The sequence below is a fragment of the Girardinichthys multiradiatus genome, chromosome 23 (genome assembly GCF_021462225.1).
Source record: "Girardinichthys multiradiatus isolate DD_20200921_A chromosome 23, DD_fGirMul_XY1, whole genome shotgun sequence".
In the NCBI taxonomy this organism is placed as follows: Eukaryota; Metazoa; Chordata; class Actinopteri; order Cyprinodontiformes; family Goodeidae; genus Girardinichthys; species Girardinichthys multiradiatus.
The window spans coordinates 25,548,922-25,568,465 of NC_061815.1; the positions used below are offsets into that span (position 1 = coordinate 25,548,922).

General features: G+C 38.4%; 1 protein-coding gene across 1 annotated transcript in view; it reads right to left on the minus strand.

Annotated features, from left to right (window-relative positions):
- Positions 1-19,544, minus strand: part of spock1 (SPARC (osteonectin), cwcv and kazal like domains proteoglycan 1) — a 169,695-nt gene that overhangs the window by 82,854 nt on the left and 67,297 nt on the right. Inside the window, exons 3-4 of the mRNA XM_047353867.1 lie at positions 6,858-6,866; positions 3,405-3,450 (exon numbers count right to left, since the gene is read on the minus strand). Of these exons, the coding sequence (XP_047209823.1) occupies positions 3,405-3,450; positions 6,858-6,866 (55 nt within the window). The remainder of the gene's footprint in view (positions 1-3,404; positions 3,451-6,857; positions 6,867-19,544) is intronic.

Sequence of the window (19,544 nt, forward strand, 5' to 3'; positions counted from 1 at the left end):
TTAAATTCAAAAAGCAGATGCGTGTTGATTTTAAAAAGCTGGAGAGTGACACTTGCAGTACCACTTGACTGATAATGGAAACCACTGTAAAAGCAGTTCAGACCCAGGATACCAGGAAATGATCCCATAGGGGGACCAGATTGTCTGACTGATGTCTATAACTTATTTGAAGTGTAATTGTTTTGCCATCCATTACGCCCATCTGTGTCGTTTGTGTGGGAGGCAGCAACTGCAGAGCGTGCTTTCAGTTCTGCAGCAGTCATGTTCTAGTGGTGCAGCACAAACAGCACAGCAAACAGCGGATTGAGAAGATGATTGTAAGCCTTATGTTATTATCTATATATTTGGCACGAAGTTATGCACGGACAGACTCATTAGATGGATGCACAGATGTCTCCGTCTCATCTCACTACATCCTGACAAATTGTCACAGTTACTCATGTGCATGTAATGCATTTCATGGGCTGTTTGGAGGCTGAGGAGTTGTCTGTGTGACAGAAATTTTAGTAATAATTTGAAACGATCTGTAGAAACCATTACATAACATGTAAAAATGATGGATTAAGCTGTCACAACAAGAATGGTCTAAAAAGAAATCTTTACTGTCTCCTTTAAATGTTAAATGAAGACTAATATTTATTGCTCCTTAGTTTTTGTCGGGCAAAACTGTCTCATGATCTCGCTGATATAATATTACTGAACTCTCAAATAATTAATAACATCTCAAAGTGCTGGATCATTTTTGAAAACAGCAATTTAAGAAGCAAGGCAGAAAAAACAAGCGCTAAAATAGACTCATTGGCGATGTTTGCTGCTCTACTGGATATGACTGGAAAAAGGCTGCATGAACAAATGCAAGTAAATAAATAGTCATAATTTGCTTGTCTGTGGTTTGAACAAAACATCAGCAGGAGTTATGAAACAGCAGAGAGATTTTGTTCATTTGTTTGTCATGTTTTCTCAGTTCCATCAGCCTTCTGCCTGCTGAGGTTTGCATGTTACTTTGAATTTTGTGTGCAGTACTTTGTCATTATCACAGGCCCTTTAAACAGTAGCCATGAAACTTTGCACATGTGCAGCGTTACTCTTGTGGGTAATGATTTAAATAAAGGTTGTATGCTATGTGAGTATATTAATAGGACAGTTCTGTCAACTGGCAGTGAAGTTACAACTAAATGAGAATGTTGCACTGTTTTAATCAAGATGATCAAATTGGAAGATCTCCAATTTTAGTGTTAGAGTACAGTCAGTATGTACAATAATAAAGCTAGTGCCCCATTTGTGCCAGGATTCTGTCCCTGCAGAAAAAACTTAAATAAAGCAGGTTGTGTTTTGTCTTAAACTTAAAGGAATAGAAAAATACTGCTTCCACAGTCACAAATATTCGGTAATAAGGAATTTTTTAAGCATCTATATCAGACCTAACACCTCATTGACTTTGGCAGATAGGATTTATTCTTTTCTCATGTGTATTTAGAACCCGGTTAAGAGAACGGTGTGCTTGTTACCTTTTCCTTTCAGTCATCTCTAAGAGCAACACTGGATTTTGATGCACCAAGGCAAGGCTGTTCTCATTAGTCTGAGTATCCGTGAGGAGCTGGCCCAGATAAACCTGCTCAGCAAGTCTTTCCCTGAAGAGTTGCAGTTAGTGTGCTAGATATGCAAAAGCAAGCCAGCAAAGAACAGAATGAGCTCAGTGGTGGGAGGATTTAAAGTCTGGAATGCTCTTCAGAGAGCTGCAGTTCAATTAGAGCCTCAACAAACCACCAAACAGTGAGTGTGAAGATGAGATTGAGAGTTAGGGTGTGAGGGAGTTGATGTTTGCAATCACTATGTTTAGTTGAGATTTACTGTGGATCTAAGAACATTACATACTTGAGAATCACTTACAAAGCAGGCTGGGTATTTCTTTTATTCACCAACATGATAAGCAAAGCATACACATGCAAACAAAGCAAGGTAAAGGTAAAGGTTGCAAAAGAAAGAAGCAGCCTATTTTTATTAGTCAATACAAACTGTTTCAATTTGTATTTACATGCACTAATCATTAGCATGGATTTTTCAAGTTCCAAATATTTTAAAATAGGAATTTAGGTGGATTTCCTTTCATTGAGGCATTGGACAAAATTTGAAAAGATGGCTCAAATATTTTATGAAATATTTGTTGGAACTTGACCACATACTTTTTATAGCCATCAGCAAGTTTCTGGTGTAATTTCTAAAGTATTTTAACTACTCTTCTTTGCAGAATTGGTAGAGTTGATTTCTTGGCACAGTAATAAGGATGACAGCTTACAATGTCCATTCAATAAAAACATTTTTGATTCGTATTTGGAATTCGCCCCGATAGAAAAACCATCTGTGTCCAAGTTTTAATAATCTGCAGTAACTGTTAATTTCAGGTGAAGATAGCCCCACAGCATGATGCTACAGTCAACATGCTATATAGTTGGTGCAGTGTTCTTAGGTTGTTAAACCTGGTCTCACAACCTCTAAACATACTTGTAGCCATTGAGGCCAAATAGCTCAATATTTGTTCAGTCTGACTGTAAAACCTTCTTTTAGGTAGGTATTTGGCTTGTCCACTTGGGCAGCTGACAATTTTAGTCAAGCCTGCAGGCATTAAATTTGGAGCAGAGACTTTGTTCATGTTCAATTCAATTCAGTTTTATTTATATAGCGCCAATTCACAACACATGTCATTTCAAGGCACTTCACTAAGTCAATTCAATCGAATCATACAGATTTCAAGTCAGGTTCAAGAGGTTCAGAACCCTATTTGTCCATCCCAGTGGAAAACTGGCTTCACTATTGGACAGTTATTGCAAACTAGAGCCTTGGTAGATCATGGCCTGTTTCTTAATATAAGCAATCTATTTTCGTCTGAGAGTGGCAGGTTGGATCTTTAATTTGACCATGGTAATCTGATGACACATATACATTTTTAAAGGTGTCATTTACAGAAATGTATCAAACTTTCATAATGTCAACATTTTATGATCCATCTAACTAACAAAGAGTAATTGGGTGAGAGGCCGGGTACATCAACCATAGACGCAACCATAGAGACATACAACCATACACACACCTCCAGCCTAAGGACAGTTTAGAGAGATCAGTTACCTAACATGCATGTTCTTTTAGCTTCAGGAGGAAGCTACAGTTCCCAGAGAGAACCCATGCATGTACACTCCATGCAGATAGAGCCCAGGCCACCCTTGAAGCCAAGACCTTCTTGCTTGAAGGCAACAGTGATAACAATTGTGCCAATGGAAAATACCATTTTCTGATTTACTCTCTTATTTACATTTATCTAATTGCAATAATTATTGACTAGTTTTTTTTATTCTTTACATACACTGAGTCTCACAGTCAGTGTACATTGCACATAAAGACCAACTCACCTTGGTCCAGAGATTTGGCAGGAGCCCAGCTTTTGAAGTAGTCATCCTGAATGAAAACACGAGAAACTGGGCTATAACAATATCTAGTATAAACACAGTGAAAATGCAGGGTCCTAAGAGAAAAAGAAACTGTATAAACCCAGTACTGGGAACAACTCTCAGCAAGAAACAAAAGTGATTTAGTTGTTCTTTAAAAACAGATATAATTTGTGTTTCATTACTGTTATTATTGCATTTGTGCTCGTCAGGATCTGGGTTGTGTATGTGTTTTGTGCTTGCTACATGTGTTCAGTGTTTTCAGATGGTGCTGGAGTTCTCAGGTGTGCTGGGTGACAGGTGCGACTTATTCTACTGATTACTTTGAGGAGTACTTAAGCAGGAGGCTGCCAGCACTTTGATGCCAGAGTGTTTTGACCACAGTGGCTAAGTAAACCTGAACCCTGGATTTATGTCACTGAATACTGACTACGTGTCCGGAGTTCATCCTGGATGATCAAGGCTATCTACGTTCTGAGGACTTCATTTCCTATCTACTGTCTTCGTTTGGATTCGAATCTAGCTGGCAGTTTCCTGCTACCTTCGCCTCCTGGACCAAGCCGTAAGCTTACCCTGTCCACCCTCCAACGTAAGTATCTGCACACCGAACTCATTCCTGTTTGCTCCGAGCTCACACTAAACGGTACCTAAAGAAACTTCTACAAACCTGGATCCTGAATGCCTCTTCCCCTGGTGACCTGACCACACCTATTTAGTAAGCTGTTTTCTTAATTGCATTAATTCCTTGTTCTTAGTTCCACATCATTCAGTTTCCTATTTTCACCAGTTCTCTTCCCTTCTTTCCATACAGTTGGAGAATCATCCATTATGTTCCTGATTATCTTTGTCACAATAAACATCTTCTTTATATTCTGTTCTCCAGAGTGTTCTCTGTATGTGGGTCAGATCTATTGCAAACAAAATGACAGTGCTTATGTAAAGAGAACAAATCAGATAAATTAACTGAAAAAGAAACAATAACAAGCTTCTTTTAATTAAGCCCAACTGAAAACAGATTTGGATTTCTCAAGATAAAAGCTCTTTGATTTAGTAAATTCATTCAGAGGGGATTGTGTGCCCTTTTAGATATGGTTTGTCTTGTGCAAATTAATTGAAAACATCTCTAAGAAAATAAAGCGTTTAAATATTACTATTAAGACAAGATCAGTTAACAGTCTAACATACAGGACAGTCTAACCTATTAATGGAAGCATAAGAGTTAAATGTGATTCTTTATGAAAATTTAGTCATACGTAGATAACCTGCTGTAGAAACAAATGCACACTTCTAGGGTATCCTGCCATATAAACAGATTACAAAGCTTTTTAAACAGCCTGGGCTTGTGTCTTTTAAAAATATGAGGTTTAAAGAGTATATTTTTAAATGTGGCTTAAAAAGCCCCCACTGGTTTTCATGGTCTCCAGTGACCTAAGAAAACAAGGTCAATGTTTCTGATAAAAGATCACAAAGTGGTTAAAATAAGAAGTGTGAGTGCACAGACACAGCACACTTCTAGACTTGAAGTGGCAGTGTCTGAAATTCAAGTATTTCCCAGGGCGAACCACATGTTTATCAGTGGGGCGTCAACCAGTGTCAGTGACACGACGTGATGGAGGCAGAGAAGCCCGCTGGGTTTCAAAGTAGGATCTCTATCTCCATCATTACTGAATAAGAGAGATGGCAGTGCTGTGGGAGTAGGGGGTCGGAGTACTGAGATGGATGGCTGGATTCTAAAGTTTAAAGAATGAATGTAACAATTCTAATAACTGTCATACACCAAGTGCTTACTATATGAACATTTTCAAACACAGAACGTAAAAGGTTCCAAGCTGAAAAGTTTAAATCTAATTAGCCCTGGGACTTAATTAATGCTCCCAGTTTTGTTGAAATCTTATTTTATGTGCAGCTCTTTAGCTCTGATGTAATTAAACGCAATGATTTCTTACTATTTAAATCTGCAAAAACAAAAATCAAGGTCCTATTTAGACATGCATATCTCTATCTATCTCTATCTATCTATCTCTATCTATCTATCTCTATCTATCTATCTCTATCTATCTATCTCTATCTATCTATCTATCTATCTCGATATAGATATAGATAGATAGTTTCTATTGGTAAATTCTGTGAAAATTGTTTCCACATAATCATCAAAGTTCACCAAGAACAATTTGGCTACACAGCCTAGGTCAGCTATCGCATGCAGGCTATGCACAAATATGCATGCACATTCTGGGTCCCCTACATGGCTTGTTTGCTAATACAAGTGACATCTAACAGCTTAATTTTATCAAAGGGTTTATTTATCGACATTCTTCCATAAAGGCCATATTTGTGGAGATGCAGAGGGTGACTAATAGTTGTCTTGTTGACAGATTTTTTTAACCGTTGCTTCAAAGGTACCACAGGCCTTTTGGTTGCTTCTCTGAATAATGCTCTCCTTGTCCGATAGTTTAGGTGGACAGAAATGCCTTGGTATGTTTCAAGTTCTGCCATATTCCATTTCCCAATGATGGATTGCACAGTGCTCTCCAAGATGTCCAAGGCTTTGCATACCGTTTTCTAGCATAACCCTTCCAAAAACTTCTCCACAGCTTTATTTCTGCTTCTGTCTGACCCAGACTTCCTTCGCCTTCATTATGCTATTTGTTCACTAATATTCTGTAACAAACCTCTTAGGGCAGCACAGAAATATTTAATTTATACTGAAATGAACTTTGGACACAAGTCAGTGAATTACTAAATAGGTGTCTTCTTTAGGCAATTGTTCTGCACTGGATTCCATTAAGGGGTATCAGAGTAAATGGGCCAAATGAAAATGAATGAGATTTCTGCAAGCAAAAAAAAATTGGAAAACATGAACTTTTCCTTTTTTCTTTATAATTCAGTGCAACGGCATGCTCTGCAGTCACATAAAATCTCAATAAAACATGTTGAGGTTTGTGGTTTAATGTGACAAATTGCGAAAAGGTTAAAGGGGTATAAATACCTTTCCAAAGCACAACCCTTAAAAGGTGTACACACTTTCATAGAAAGCTTAGATGTCATATTTTGTAGCACTGGGAGCTGGTTTTTTTCATACAGACTCACTTAAACAAGGCTCTGTAATCCCTCAGCTCTACCTTTCTTCACACAGTGTTCCTAAATTTCCTATGGACAAATGGGAATAATTTGATCGAGCTTCGGTTTCCTTTATGCCTTTGGTATACATTTTCTTCAAAGAAAATCTGTTAAACCAATGAAGTAAGATTTGTACATGCTAAACTATGCCCAGGTCTGCCTGACCAGATATTAAATGTGTTGTGCATTTCAATAAGCAATTTTAAAGTGTCAGACAAACCCTCAAATGTATGAGGCTACTGGGAAAGTAAAAAAAAAAAACAACCATTAGGTTAAACAAACAAAGACAATACTTACCTCTGCTTCCTTTAAATAATTGAAGAGGGCAGAGCAGGAGAGGAGGGAAAGAGAAAATAAAGAAAGGTTAGTAATTATGGTTCAATGTGCCATGTAACAGATTTATTACAAGCCTTTGTTACTCATTCTGAATACTGAGCTTAACCCAGAGATCCATTTAATGCAAACCTGATTCAGAAGGGGGTAAAATACCAGGACTGTTACACTGCCAACCTCATGAGGCGGCCTTATTTGATGTGGCATGTAATTTGAGACACAATCAGGGCAAATTGTACAGGCAGAGCAGCAACACAGCATAAAGCACAAAAATGGAGGAAAAAGAGTTGGGAGAAGCATCAGAGTTGTGTGAAAAGTAAGGCGGGAGCTTTAATGGTGTGTAGTAGCAACTATCCATCCATCCACCTATTTATCCAACATCACTACACATATAAATACATTTATTCACTGAAAGGATGAGGACTTTGTAGGGACAGTGCAAACAAAATACAAAAAGGTATGTAATAATAAAGAGAATTCAGCCACAGGTTGATGTATTTCAGTGTCTTTTGGCATCAGAACTAAGCTGCATGCTGATATAATGTGTATGCACCTTGTCACTGGATTGAATGCCAGTATCTAGGCACATGCAATCTTTTTCCACAGCTGGAAAATCAGAACACTCTAGAAGAAGATAAAACTATATTGTTGCATCGGGGAAAACTTCTGAATAATGTCATAATGCACTGATCCGATGAGGTCAGACATGAATGTTGACAGTAGAGTTTCGCTACAATGGGCACACAGTGATAGGAAGCTTTAAATTCCAGATGCAGCTCAACGTACCCTACTTCTCTTCAAAATCCAGGCGTGTCTGACATTAAACTTTGATTTTACATGTCCGGCTCGAGACAATGAAGAATACAGGTATATCTCCGTACATTAGAACATGCCTTGCGATGAGACTCATTTGTCAAGTTAAAAGTGCCTTTTGAAAAGAGCAACCTTTAAGCAGGTATTAAGCATACTTTTCAATAAACTCACATTTTGGTATGAAAAATTATTTTTTATTGGTCTGATGTAATGTCCTAATCTTAAATGTTGTGTTTTCATTATCTGTAAATGAAAAATCATAATTAACACATTTTATACATCATCTAACAGCAAAGTAAATCAATAAATATTTAACAATCAGCCCCTCTTTCCCACTTCTACACTGAAATATTTAGACATGATGGCCCGGCCAAATAAATAAGTCACAGAAATAACCTTATTTCTACAATTTACTTACTCCTATGCATTTCATAAATAATGTGAAGTGGAATTGGGGCACCAAATTGAATCCAACAATGTTGGGTCAGGTCTCAGGCACAGATTACTGTATAATCTGGTAAACAAGTGTGTTTGTTGTCTTTCTGCTGCACATTCAGTCATTAAATGTCAGTTTGGAGGAAAGTAGTAATGTAGCTTGCAATTATTTTTACTTAAATCTCAGTAGCAAAGGGCCTTTGCTTTGCGAAAGTGCATAGAAATACTTAAGATTGTTGAATTTACTTCTCCTGACAGAATTATCAGTGGTGATGAAGCCATTATGAAAACGTTCATATTCACAAATTCAATAAAAACTGCTTGTCCAGATGGCTGCAGTGCTTTTCTCCTGAAGAACCTTATGGATGAATTATCACCAGCATGGCAACCAATATTTCAGTCTTCTGTTGATCTGCACTTAGTACCTATTATGGAAAACATGGCTTTTGTCCTATACTCTGTGTTAGTGAAGGCTCTACAGATGATTTTACTTCATCTTGTCAGTGTACCTCAGGGCAAAATTAATCCTTATTAGGCAGGGACAAGGAGCAGAAGATGCTGCTGCCACCCTGGTTCCTATCACCATCAAACACTTAGATAAGCATCACACATATGCGAGAGCACTTTTTTTTTAATCTCCATTTAACTTTTGATTCACTGGTATGCATCTTTCCTGGCAAACAGGTTCCAGATTGTTAAAATTAACAAAACTATAGGATCTGCTGTCACAACCAATGTTGGTGCTCTACAGGGATGTGTGAATTCAGTTGTTTTATTCATGCTTTACATCAATTATTGCCTTATAATTCACTAAATCAAAACATATTGAAACAGTTTTACTTACTTTATTTGCCTCAGGCAAACTGGGGTTTAATCAACATGGTGTTGATGACGTTGTTTAATGGACTGCTGAAACTGCTCATTATAAATACAAAAACATTTATTAAAAAAATAAATCAAGAAATAGATTTTTGATTGCTATCTGATCGTCATAAAATTCCCATTGCCATCCATAATGAAGAAATCAATCAGATATTGTTCTATAAATACTTAGGAGTCATGACTGACCCTCTGCAGTCTTATAAAAGCCATATGTATTTCCTTTGATACCTGAGATCCTAATGAAGTAAAAAAGTTATTTTTTGTTTAATACCTCAGAAGATTATAGACCACCCAGACAAAAAACTTTCGGAATCTCCCTACTATAATAATATGGTGACATTAGCTTATAACATCGTCTCTAACCCCGACCGTGCTCTGCATCATGAATACAGACTCATACCACCAGGTGAAGATACAGGGTTGCCCATTTTAATAAGGTTAAACTAAAATATTTACTGACATTTTTTGTTTCAATACTTTAAATGATTAATTTCTGGTTGTTGCAAGACCTGTCTACCGATTCACACATGACTCCAAATATGGTGCTGTGTTTGCTCAATGTAGTAATCTTAGATTTCTGTGTGCTAGTGTGAAGCTGTAAGGGTTACTTACTGCTTGGCTCTTCATTTATTAATAATGTGCGTTAATTGTGCTTAAAAGGTATATTTGTGGCGGCATGGTTCTGGAATAGCAAACAGAACTAAACAAACCCAGTGCAGTAAGAAGTCATGAAATGGGCTGGACCAGCCTTTCATTTAAAATGGGCTCAATTGAAAAGATATACAGTGTATCACAAAAGTGAGTACACCCCTCACATTCCTACAGATATTTAAGTATATGTTTTCATGGGACAACACTGACAAAATGACACTTTGACACAATGAAAAGTAGTCTGTGTGCAGCTTATATAGCAGTGTAAATTTATTCTTCCGTCAAAATAACTCAAGATACAGCCATTAATGTCTGAACCACCAGCAACAGAAGTGAGTACACCCCTCACATTCCTACAGATATTTAAGTATATGTTTTCATGGGACAACACTGACAAAATGACACTTTGACACAATGAAAAGTAGTCTGTGTGCAGCTTATATAGCAGTGTAAATTTATTCTTCCATCAAAATAACTCAAGATACAGCCATTAATGTCTGAACCACCAGCAACAAAAGTGAGTACACCCTTTAGTGAAAGTTCCTGAAGTGTCAATATTTTGTGTGGCCACCATTATTCACCAGAACTGCCTTAACTCTCCTGGGCATGGAGTTTACCAGAGCTTCACAGGTTGCCACTGGAATGCTCTTCCATTCCTCATTGACGACATCACGGAGCTGGCGGATATTCAAGACTTTGCGCTCCTCCACCTTACGTTTGAGGATGCCCCAAAGATGTTCTATTGGGTTTAGGTCTAGAGACATGCTTGGCCACTCCATCACCTTTACCCTCAGCCTCTTCAATAAAGCAGTGGTCGTCTTAGAGGTGTGTTTGGGGTCATTATCATGCTGGAACACTGCCATGCGACCCAGTTTCCGGAGGGAGGGGATCATGCTCTGCTTTAGTATTTCACAGTACATATTGGAGTTCATGCACTTATGCAGCCCCAGACCATGGCATTCCCACCACCATGCTTGACTGTATGCATCACACACTTATCTTTGTACTCCTCACCTGATTGCCGCCACACATGCTTGAGACCATCTGAACCAAAAAAAATTAATCTTGGTCTCATCAGATCATAGGACATGGTTCCAGTAATCCATGTCCTTTGTTGACATGTCTTCAGCAAACTGTTTGTGGGCTTTCTTGTGGACAGACTTCAGAAGAGGCTTTCTTCTGGGATGACAGCCATGTAGACCAATTTCATGTAATGTACGGCGTATGGTCTGAGGACTGACCGGCTGACCCCCGTCTGCTTCAATATCTGCAGCAATGCTGACAGCACTCCTGCGCCTATCTTTCAAAGACAGCATTTGGATGTGACGCTGAGCACGTGCACTCTTTTAAAACGCTGGATGATCTTGGCCACGGTGCTGCAGCTCAGTTTTAGGGTGTTGGCAATCCTCTTGTAGCCTTGGCCATCTTCATGTAGCGCAACAATTTGTCTTTTAAGAACCTCAGAGAGTTCTTTGCCATGAGGTGCCATGTTAGGACTTTCAGTGACCTGTATGAGAGAGTGCGAGAGCTGTACTACAAAATTAAACACACCTTCTCCCTATTCACACCTGAGACCTAGTAACACTAACGAGTCACATGACATTTTGGAGGGAAAATGACAAGAGTGCTCAATTTGGACGTAGTCTCTTAGGGGTGTACTCACTTTTGTTGCCGGTGGTTCAGACATTAGTGGCTGTATCTTGAGTTATTTTGAGAGAAGAATAAATTTATACTGTTATATAAGCTGCACACAGACTGCTTTTCATTGTGTCAAAGTGTCATTTTGTGAGTGTTGTCCCATGAAAACATATACTTAAATATCTGCAGGAATGTGAGGGATGTACTCACTTTTGTGATACACTGTACACAGTCAGTGCACCAAAGAGTTGCTGGATGTGTTTCGGAAATATCTGACCTCCTAAAATCATGTCAACTCATTAAAAAAAAGCACATTTCTTTTCTAATGTCTTGTGTTTTTGTAAAAGCTTTTCTGACCTGATTTTAGATCAGCTTGGTAAAAATGAGGAAGCCTCCATATGCTTAGAGGCGTATTTAACATTTAAATGTTCCCACTTATCGTTTGCCTTACCGTTTGATTGTACCACTAGATTTGAAATTTTCATTTATGTGCTTTTGTCTGTTAGCTGACAGTAACATATGGGGCAGAATTAGTACATTTTATATATTTTGACATTCATGTATAAATAATATAAAATATTGCTAGTGGCCTCCAACACCCTGGTCATTTTCATATTTGGCTTTATCGGAACTTAACTTGAACACAAACTTTCCAAGTTTGGACAGCGAAAAGAAGAATCTGTGTTCATTGAAAATATTGTGTAAAAAGGACAAAGTGTGTGAAAGCATGGGTTTGTTTGGTAAAAGCCTGTTTCCCTAAAGGGCCCCTAAGGCTAGTGTGCAGTACTTAAAATTCCTCTGGGTCCTGTGGGCTACGGGAAAACGTTAACTGTCCGTTTGCCTCAATTTCTATGCTTTCTGCCACTGAACAAAGTGTTGTACAGACTGCTACTCTTTCTCAGGGTATTGTTTTTTCAATTTATAATTTTGAACAATGCAAATAAAATTCAATAGAGTAAACTGACTCTACATATGTCATTTTTATTCCTGTTAAAAATCACATGTGTTTTAGCTCATTTGCACTGCTTGCTTGTTTACAGCCTGATGATTTACAGAAAATAACATTGCCTGTATGGGATATCTGACTTATATCCTATACAATGGAGACTGTTAATGTCTTATTCCTCAACCATCTGCGCAGCCTGTAATTTGTTTGCATCTTTTGCTAAGTTAATTCTGACCTGCACCCACAAGGATGTTGCATTCATGGCATTCAGCTGCAGGATCCAACAGAAAAGGTTGTACTGTAGACAAGCTACTGTTACTTGGGGATCAAAGAATTGCTGGTGACCCCATTACTATTCAGCTGAAGGCATAGGGATGACCTTTCCTCACAAAAGACCCCTATTAATATTTGAATGTGCACATCTCTGAAGCATTAATAGCCTGCGTAGCTCACTGCGACACTGTCCCAATGTCATTCAAACATTTTAAAGCGATTACAAGGAGAGAAAACTGTGCTTTTATTATCATATAATCTTTGATGGAGGTGAAACTGCTACGTTCAGCAGCGGGAGTCAAACTGATCAAAGTGTTTCTGTTCAAAGTAAGGAACACTCTGCTGGAGCTATTACCGAGCAAAAAATCTGAATGACTTGATAAATTAATTTAAACATTTAATTAAAAACTATTTAAAATGCATTGATGCAGTGCGAATGCAGTGTGAATGGGATTCCTCATACATAAAACTGCACAAGTCTATTTAACAATGCCATGTTTTAATTGGTCTTAAATGCATGTCTGTATTTAAACAGCTCTGAGTTAAAGTGAGCATTATTATTAGACACTGCTGTTTGGTACCTAGAGTTAAACTAAGTTGCAATGTTCAATCAATAAAACAAATAGAAGTAAAATCAGGCAACATGGAAATGCAAGTGCCAAACAGTAAACCCAATTTCTGCTGACTTACTGTTAAAGCTTCACTGTATTGTAAAACATTCTGCATGGTTTGCAATATAAGCAAATGAAAAGGTCACTTTTTTCAGTCTCATGGTTGTGCACAGAAATAGTGATACAGTAGTTTTAATCCGAAATAAGCTACTTGCCGTGAAGAAACAGGTATGGTTATTATTTTTTAAACTTGAGTAATATTGAGCAACAATAACAAACTACCTAAAAAAAAAACATTTATGATCATACTTATCCATCAGGGGTTATTAGAAATGCAGTAATGCGAGACAGCAGATGTCACACCAGTCTTAGTTGGGTAGATTAACAATTAGAAGTCAGTGCTGGCCACTCAGAAACCTGTGTATCATTTTGTTCTCTGTATTCCAGTAGTTTTTAAAGATGCATAGTTAAAGGCTTAATTTCACATCTGTTTTTATATATAAATGAATCCCCTGCTAATAATAATAAAAAATGTGCACAGATCAGGCATACCTTAATGACAATGTAGCTGAGCCTGACACTGTCAATCTCAACTATCTCAACTAGCCAAAGCAGCCCTCACCCATCAAAGTATGAATTTCATTTGGCCCCTGAAGATGTTCTGTGGTGTCTCTCACTAAAATGTTCAGATCTTTCAAGTGCTGTAAGGTAAAAGTTTTGTCCTCCACAGATGCACCTCGGACTAAGATCCAGGAAATTTGGAGACCAAGTCAACAACTCACACTTGTATTTGTCAAACCAATTCCTGAACCATTTTTGCTTTGTGGTAGTGCATATTATCCTGCTAAAAAAGGCCACTGCAACAAGGGAAAACTAATTCCATAAAAGGTGTAGATGGTCTTCAACTGTGTTTAGCTGGGTGGTATGCTTCATAGTACATCTACAGGGATAGAAGGACACAGGGTATTCCAACAGAACATTGCCCAAAACATCCCACTGCCTCTGCTGGCTTACCTTCTTCCCAAAGTACATCCTGGTGCCATGTGTTTCTCAATAAGTTGAGACGATGGGATTCATCAGAGCAGGCCACTCTGTTCTATTGTTCTGTGGTGCAGTTCTGATGCTCATATGCCCATTGTTAGTGCTTCCTTGCACTACTTTTGTGGATACTGACCATTACAGATGGGGACTACCCCCCCCCAAGGGTGGAGTTTTGGAGATGCTCAGACCCAGTCGTCTAGCCATCACAATTCAGCCATAGTCATACCCACTCAGATCTTTGTGCAACCCCATTTTTACTTGCTTCCAAAACAAAAACGTTGAGGACAAAACGTTTATATGCATTCTTATGCATTCCACCCTCTAATAGATTTCATAATCAGTGTTATTTAATTCACCTTTCAATGGTCATGTTATTGCTAATTGATGTATTTTCCTGCTGTCCTAAAGTTTCAAGTTCGAACATCAACTAAAATTGTCCAACCAACACTGGCATAATTTTAAATATGACTTCAGCCACACAACATTTAACTGTCTGTTGTTATTACCAGAATCTGAGTAAAAGATTTAGATCCATGAAGAGTTTTTCTCCTTGGTATTGAATTAATGTACACCTGAATTCTCCAGACTTGTAGCAGGCTGCCACATACTTTTACATTTTCTTAAGGATTTTTGTAAAAAGAAGACAGAATGTAATATGTTGTTCATCTGATTGTTGTATTTACATGAATTTAAACCCGATCAAAAGTAAAATGCGGTTATTATGCCATGACATAAAATATTAGAAATAAAAAATAATTAACTATTTTTTTAGAATAGATTATATGTTGTTGCTAGGCACTGGAAAGGTATTCCAAGGTTTTAGAAAGGTAAGGTTCCACAATCACTAAAACTTTCCATCTTATTTTTTTCCTCTGAGCTTAGGGAGCAACAGTGTAACACATAACCACCCCTCCCCCACTTGTTGGTGTATACTGCTGGTCAGCTGGCTGAAAGAAATGTCCCAGATGTTTAATTTGCTTTGAAGAAAACCGTTTTAGCAGTTTGGAAATATTTTTATATTTTGATCACCAAAAACATGGCCATGCATCGTGGTTAAACTAGGAAACCACCAACTATCACTACTGTTAAAAGGTAACACTGTTTCAAAACTACAATTGGCAAGCTATCAGGATATCAGAAAGTCTGTTAAACAAACGACAGCAGGCTCTACTTGAGCAGTAATATGAATATTCTTTTTATTGCTTAAGGTTTTTATGCTCATCAGCTCATACCCAATTGTGTCAGAACTTCTTAAACAAAGCAATGAAAGAACAAAGAGCTAATTGCACAAATAAATAAAAGTAATACTCAGTCTAACTTGCTGCCCAAGCTAAACCCAAGCGAAAAAAAGTAATAATACAGCTGCATCAGTAGGGACCTGCACCCACACTGGAAGAGTTATCTTGAACTAAATCATGAATTCTGGCTGAAACTATTTATTGCTCTACATTAAAACCATAACACGCCCGATTAAAATCAGGCATACAGTTTCTTTGTGGAGCTTGTGAATGGTAAGTGGTACATATTAAATGCCAGTGAGTAAACAGGAAAAAACAAACGATCATCAAGAAGTGCTCTGAAGTATACAAACCTATTAATAATTCTCCCTCCAAATATGTACAGGTCCTTCTCAAAATATTAGCATATTGTGATAAAGTTAATTATTTTCCATAATGTAATGATGAAAATTTAACATTCATATATTTTAGATTCATTGCACACTAACTGAAATATTTCAGGTCTTTTATTGTCTTAATACGGATGATTTTGGCATACAGCTCATGAAAACCCAAAATTCCTATCTCACAAAATTAGCATATCATTAAAAGGGTCTCTAAACGAGCTATGAACCTAATCATCTGAATCAACGAGTTAACTCTAAACACCTGCAAAAGATTCCTGAGGCCTTTAAAACTCCCAGCCTGGTTCATCACTCAAAACCCCAATCATGGGTAAGACTGCCAACCTGACTGCTGTCCAGAAGGCCACTATTGACACCCTCAAGCAAGAGGGCAAGACACAGAAAGAAATTTCTGAACGAATAGGCTGTTCCCAGAGTGCTGTATCAAGGCACCACAGTGGGAAGTCTGTGGGAAGGAAAAAGTGTGGCAGAAAACGCTGCACAACGAGAAGCAGTGACCGGACCCTGAGGAAGATTGTGGAGAAGGGCCGATTCCAGACCTTGGGGGACCTGCGGAAGCAGTGGACTGAGTCTGGAGTAGAAACATCCAGAGCCACCGTGCACAGGCGTGTGCAGGAAATGGGCTACAGGTGCCGCATTCCCCAGGTGAAGCCACTTTTGAACCAGAAACAGCGGCAGAAGCGCCTGACTTGGGCTACAGAGAAGCAGCACTGGACTGTTGCTCAGTGGTCCAAAGTACTTTTTTCGGATGAAAGCAAATTCTGCATGTCATTCGGAAATCAAGGTGCCAGAGTCTGGAGGAAGACTGGGGAGAAGGAAATGCCAAAATGCCAGAAGTCCAGTGTCAAATACCCACAGTCAGTGATGGTCTGGGATGCCGTGTCAGCTGCTGGTGTTGGTCCACTGTGTTTTATCAAGGGCAGGGTCAATGCAGCTAGCTATCAGGAGATTTTGGAGCACTTCATGCTTCCATCTGCTGAAAAGTTTTATGGAGATTAAGATTTCATTTTTCAGCACGACCTGGCACCTGCTCACAGTGCCAAAACCACTGGTAAATGGTTTACTGACCATTGTATCACTGTGCTCAATTGGCCTGCCAACTCTCCTGACCTGAACCCCATAGAGAATCTGTGGGATATTGTGAAGAGAACGTTGAGAGACTCAAGACCCAACACTCTGGATGAGCTAAAGGCCGCTATCGAAGCATCCTGGGCCTCCATAAGACCTCAGCAGTGCCACAGGCTGATTGCCTCCATGCCACGCCGCATTGAAGCAGTCATTTCCGCCAAAGGATTCCCGACCAAGTATTGAGTGCATAACTGTACATGATTATTTGAAGGTTGACGTTTTTTGTATTAAAAACACTTTTCTTTTTTTGGTCGGATGAAATATGCTAATTTTGTGAGATAGGAATTCTGGGTTTTCATGAGCTGTATGCCACAATCATTCGTATTAAGACAATAAAAGACCTGAAATATTTCAGTTAGTGTGCAATGAATCTAAAATATATGAATGTTAAATTTTCATCATTACATTATGGAAAATAATGAACTTTATCACAATATGCTAATATTTTGAGAAGGACCTGTATGTGTGTCTTTTGTACACAGGAATCATTAAGACATAATAAAGTAATCTCCCATCTTGTCTCCATTAAACTGATCTTTGCCAATATTACTGCACTCTTAGATTCTGTTTACAACGCATCATATGCTACAATGCACTGGTTGCTCTGTTTTTACTGCCAAATGATTTAATGGCTTCATGTCACTGTACATTACATACTTGTTTACAAGCTTTAAAGTAAGTATGTTATTGTTGAGGTGGCTCGGGCATCTATACTGGATGCCTCCTGGACGCCTTCCTCGGGAGGTGTTCCAGGCACGTCCCACCGGGAGGAGGCCCAGGGGACGGCCCAGGACACGCTGGAGGGACTATGTCTCTCGGCTGGCCTGGGAACGCCTTGGGCTCCCCCCGGAGGAGCTGGAAGAGGTGTCTGGAGAGAGGGACGTCTGGGCGTCTCTGCTGAGTCTGCTGCCCCCGCGACCCGGTCCCGGATAAAGCGGAAGACGACGAGTACGAGTACGAGTTATTGCATAAAAGGAGGAAGGTCAGTGTAAACTGGCGGTTGAAGCTGCAGTGATGCACCTCTGCTTTCCAGAAGATGGTGAAGACTAAAATGTATTTAATTTCTATGAAAATCACAAAGTCATCAAGCATGTTGGTTCAGTCCTTTTTCCATTTTAATGTGATAGGCATAAAATCTACTATGAAAGGGGATTCCTAAAAGGTTTGTGACAGAAAAATGGAGAGAAGGAACAATGATCCATAGGGGAACTAAAGCAGGACTGGTTCTAATCTCATTAGCTTCTCTCAGCAGAAATAACATTCATAAAATATGTGTGTTTGTGTGTGTTCTCTGACAAATGGGTGATTCTGAGCCTGTGCAAATACTCACATTAACATTACAAAAGTAAAATCCAAGCCTGCAGTGCTGACCGTAGATGTCATAATAAAGAGATGAGGATGCAAATCTGGCCTCTCTGAGGAAACTAAACAGCATTAAAATTTTACAATGTACTTTATACATTTTATTCATGACTCTGGAAGATTCCCCGAGTTCCTTTCCTTCCTTCCCTAACCCCCCACAGTCTATTAAACTACCCCTCTCCATCTATGTCTTCCCTTTCCCTCCTCTCCGAAGATCTTAACGCCTCTCCTTAGGCTACATCGTCTGATCTGATCAGCAGCCGCTGAAACTGATATATGAGCTTTGTGAGCAGGTTGCACAGTGGAAAAGAGAGTGGCTTCAGGAAATACACTGCATCAGATTATTCTACTGTTAGGCATCAGAAGAAGCAAAGCATGCTTAACAGAAATACGTGCATGCACAACTCACCTGTTTTTATCGTCATAATTTGGTTTTGGTGTGAATGTTTGGTTTAGAGGTTTATATTCCCCTGTTTGGTTTTATTATGAGTTTTTGCTATTTAGTTGAGTTAGTTTTTTGCTTTTTATTTGCAGTTTTGTATCAGCTACTAGATGTCCTCATTTGCTCCTCTTCCTGGCTTCTTATTAACCATCTGCTTCTCATTTCTAATCACATATTTAAAATTACCATTATTCAATTGAATAGCACCATAGATTCCTATTGACATCCTTTTTCAGCCAATCATATTTTGATTCAGTCAGTGGGCATTTTCTTCACCATCCCAGTGTATTCTTGCTTGCTTAATGACGATAATCATAGGCGACAGAGCTGTTGATGATCATAGATGTTTCAGAACTATTTGAAGTCTCACTCTTTTTAAGAACCTGAATGAACTGCAGATATTTTTCTGCATGCAATGCAATATACACTCCAAACAGTCCAAACGTCTCCTAACTTCATTATATAAACGCCTTACTGATACCAAGTTGATGTTATTTTAGTAACATCTTACCCAAAAAAGATAAGGACTCATTTCATAACGAAATACAGCAAATTAAATACAGCCAAATCACTTGTGACAAAAATTGTCAATCAGAATATAATGACTTCTTAAAAACATTTCAGGAGCTTATATCCAATTATAATCTTATTCAAAGAACAAAACGCTATGTTTTTTTTTTTAACCACAAAATGCTATGTGGTTCAAAACAATCAGTGAGTATAAAATCAAGAAACTTTTATTGTCACTTACCATTTCTAAAAGTAAAGATAATTGGAGACCTAATAA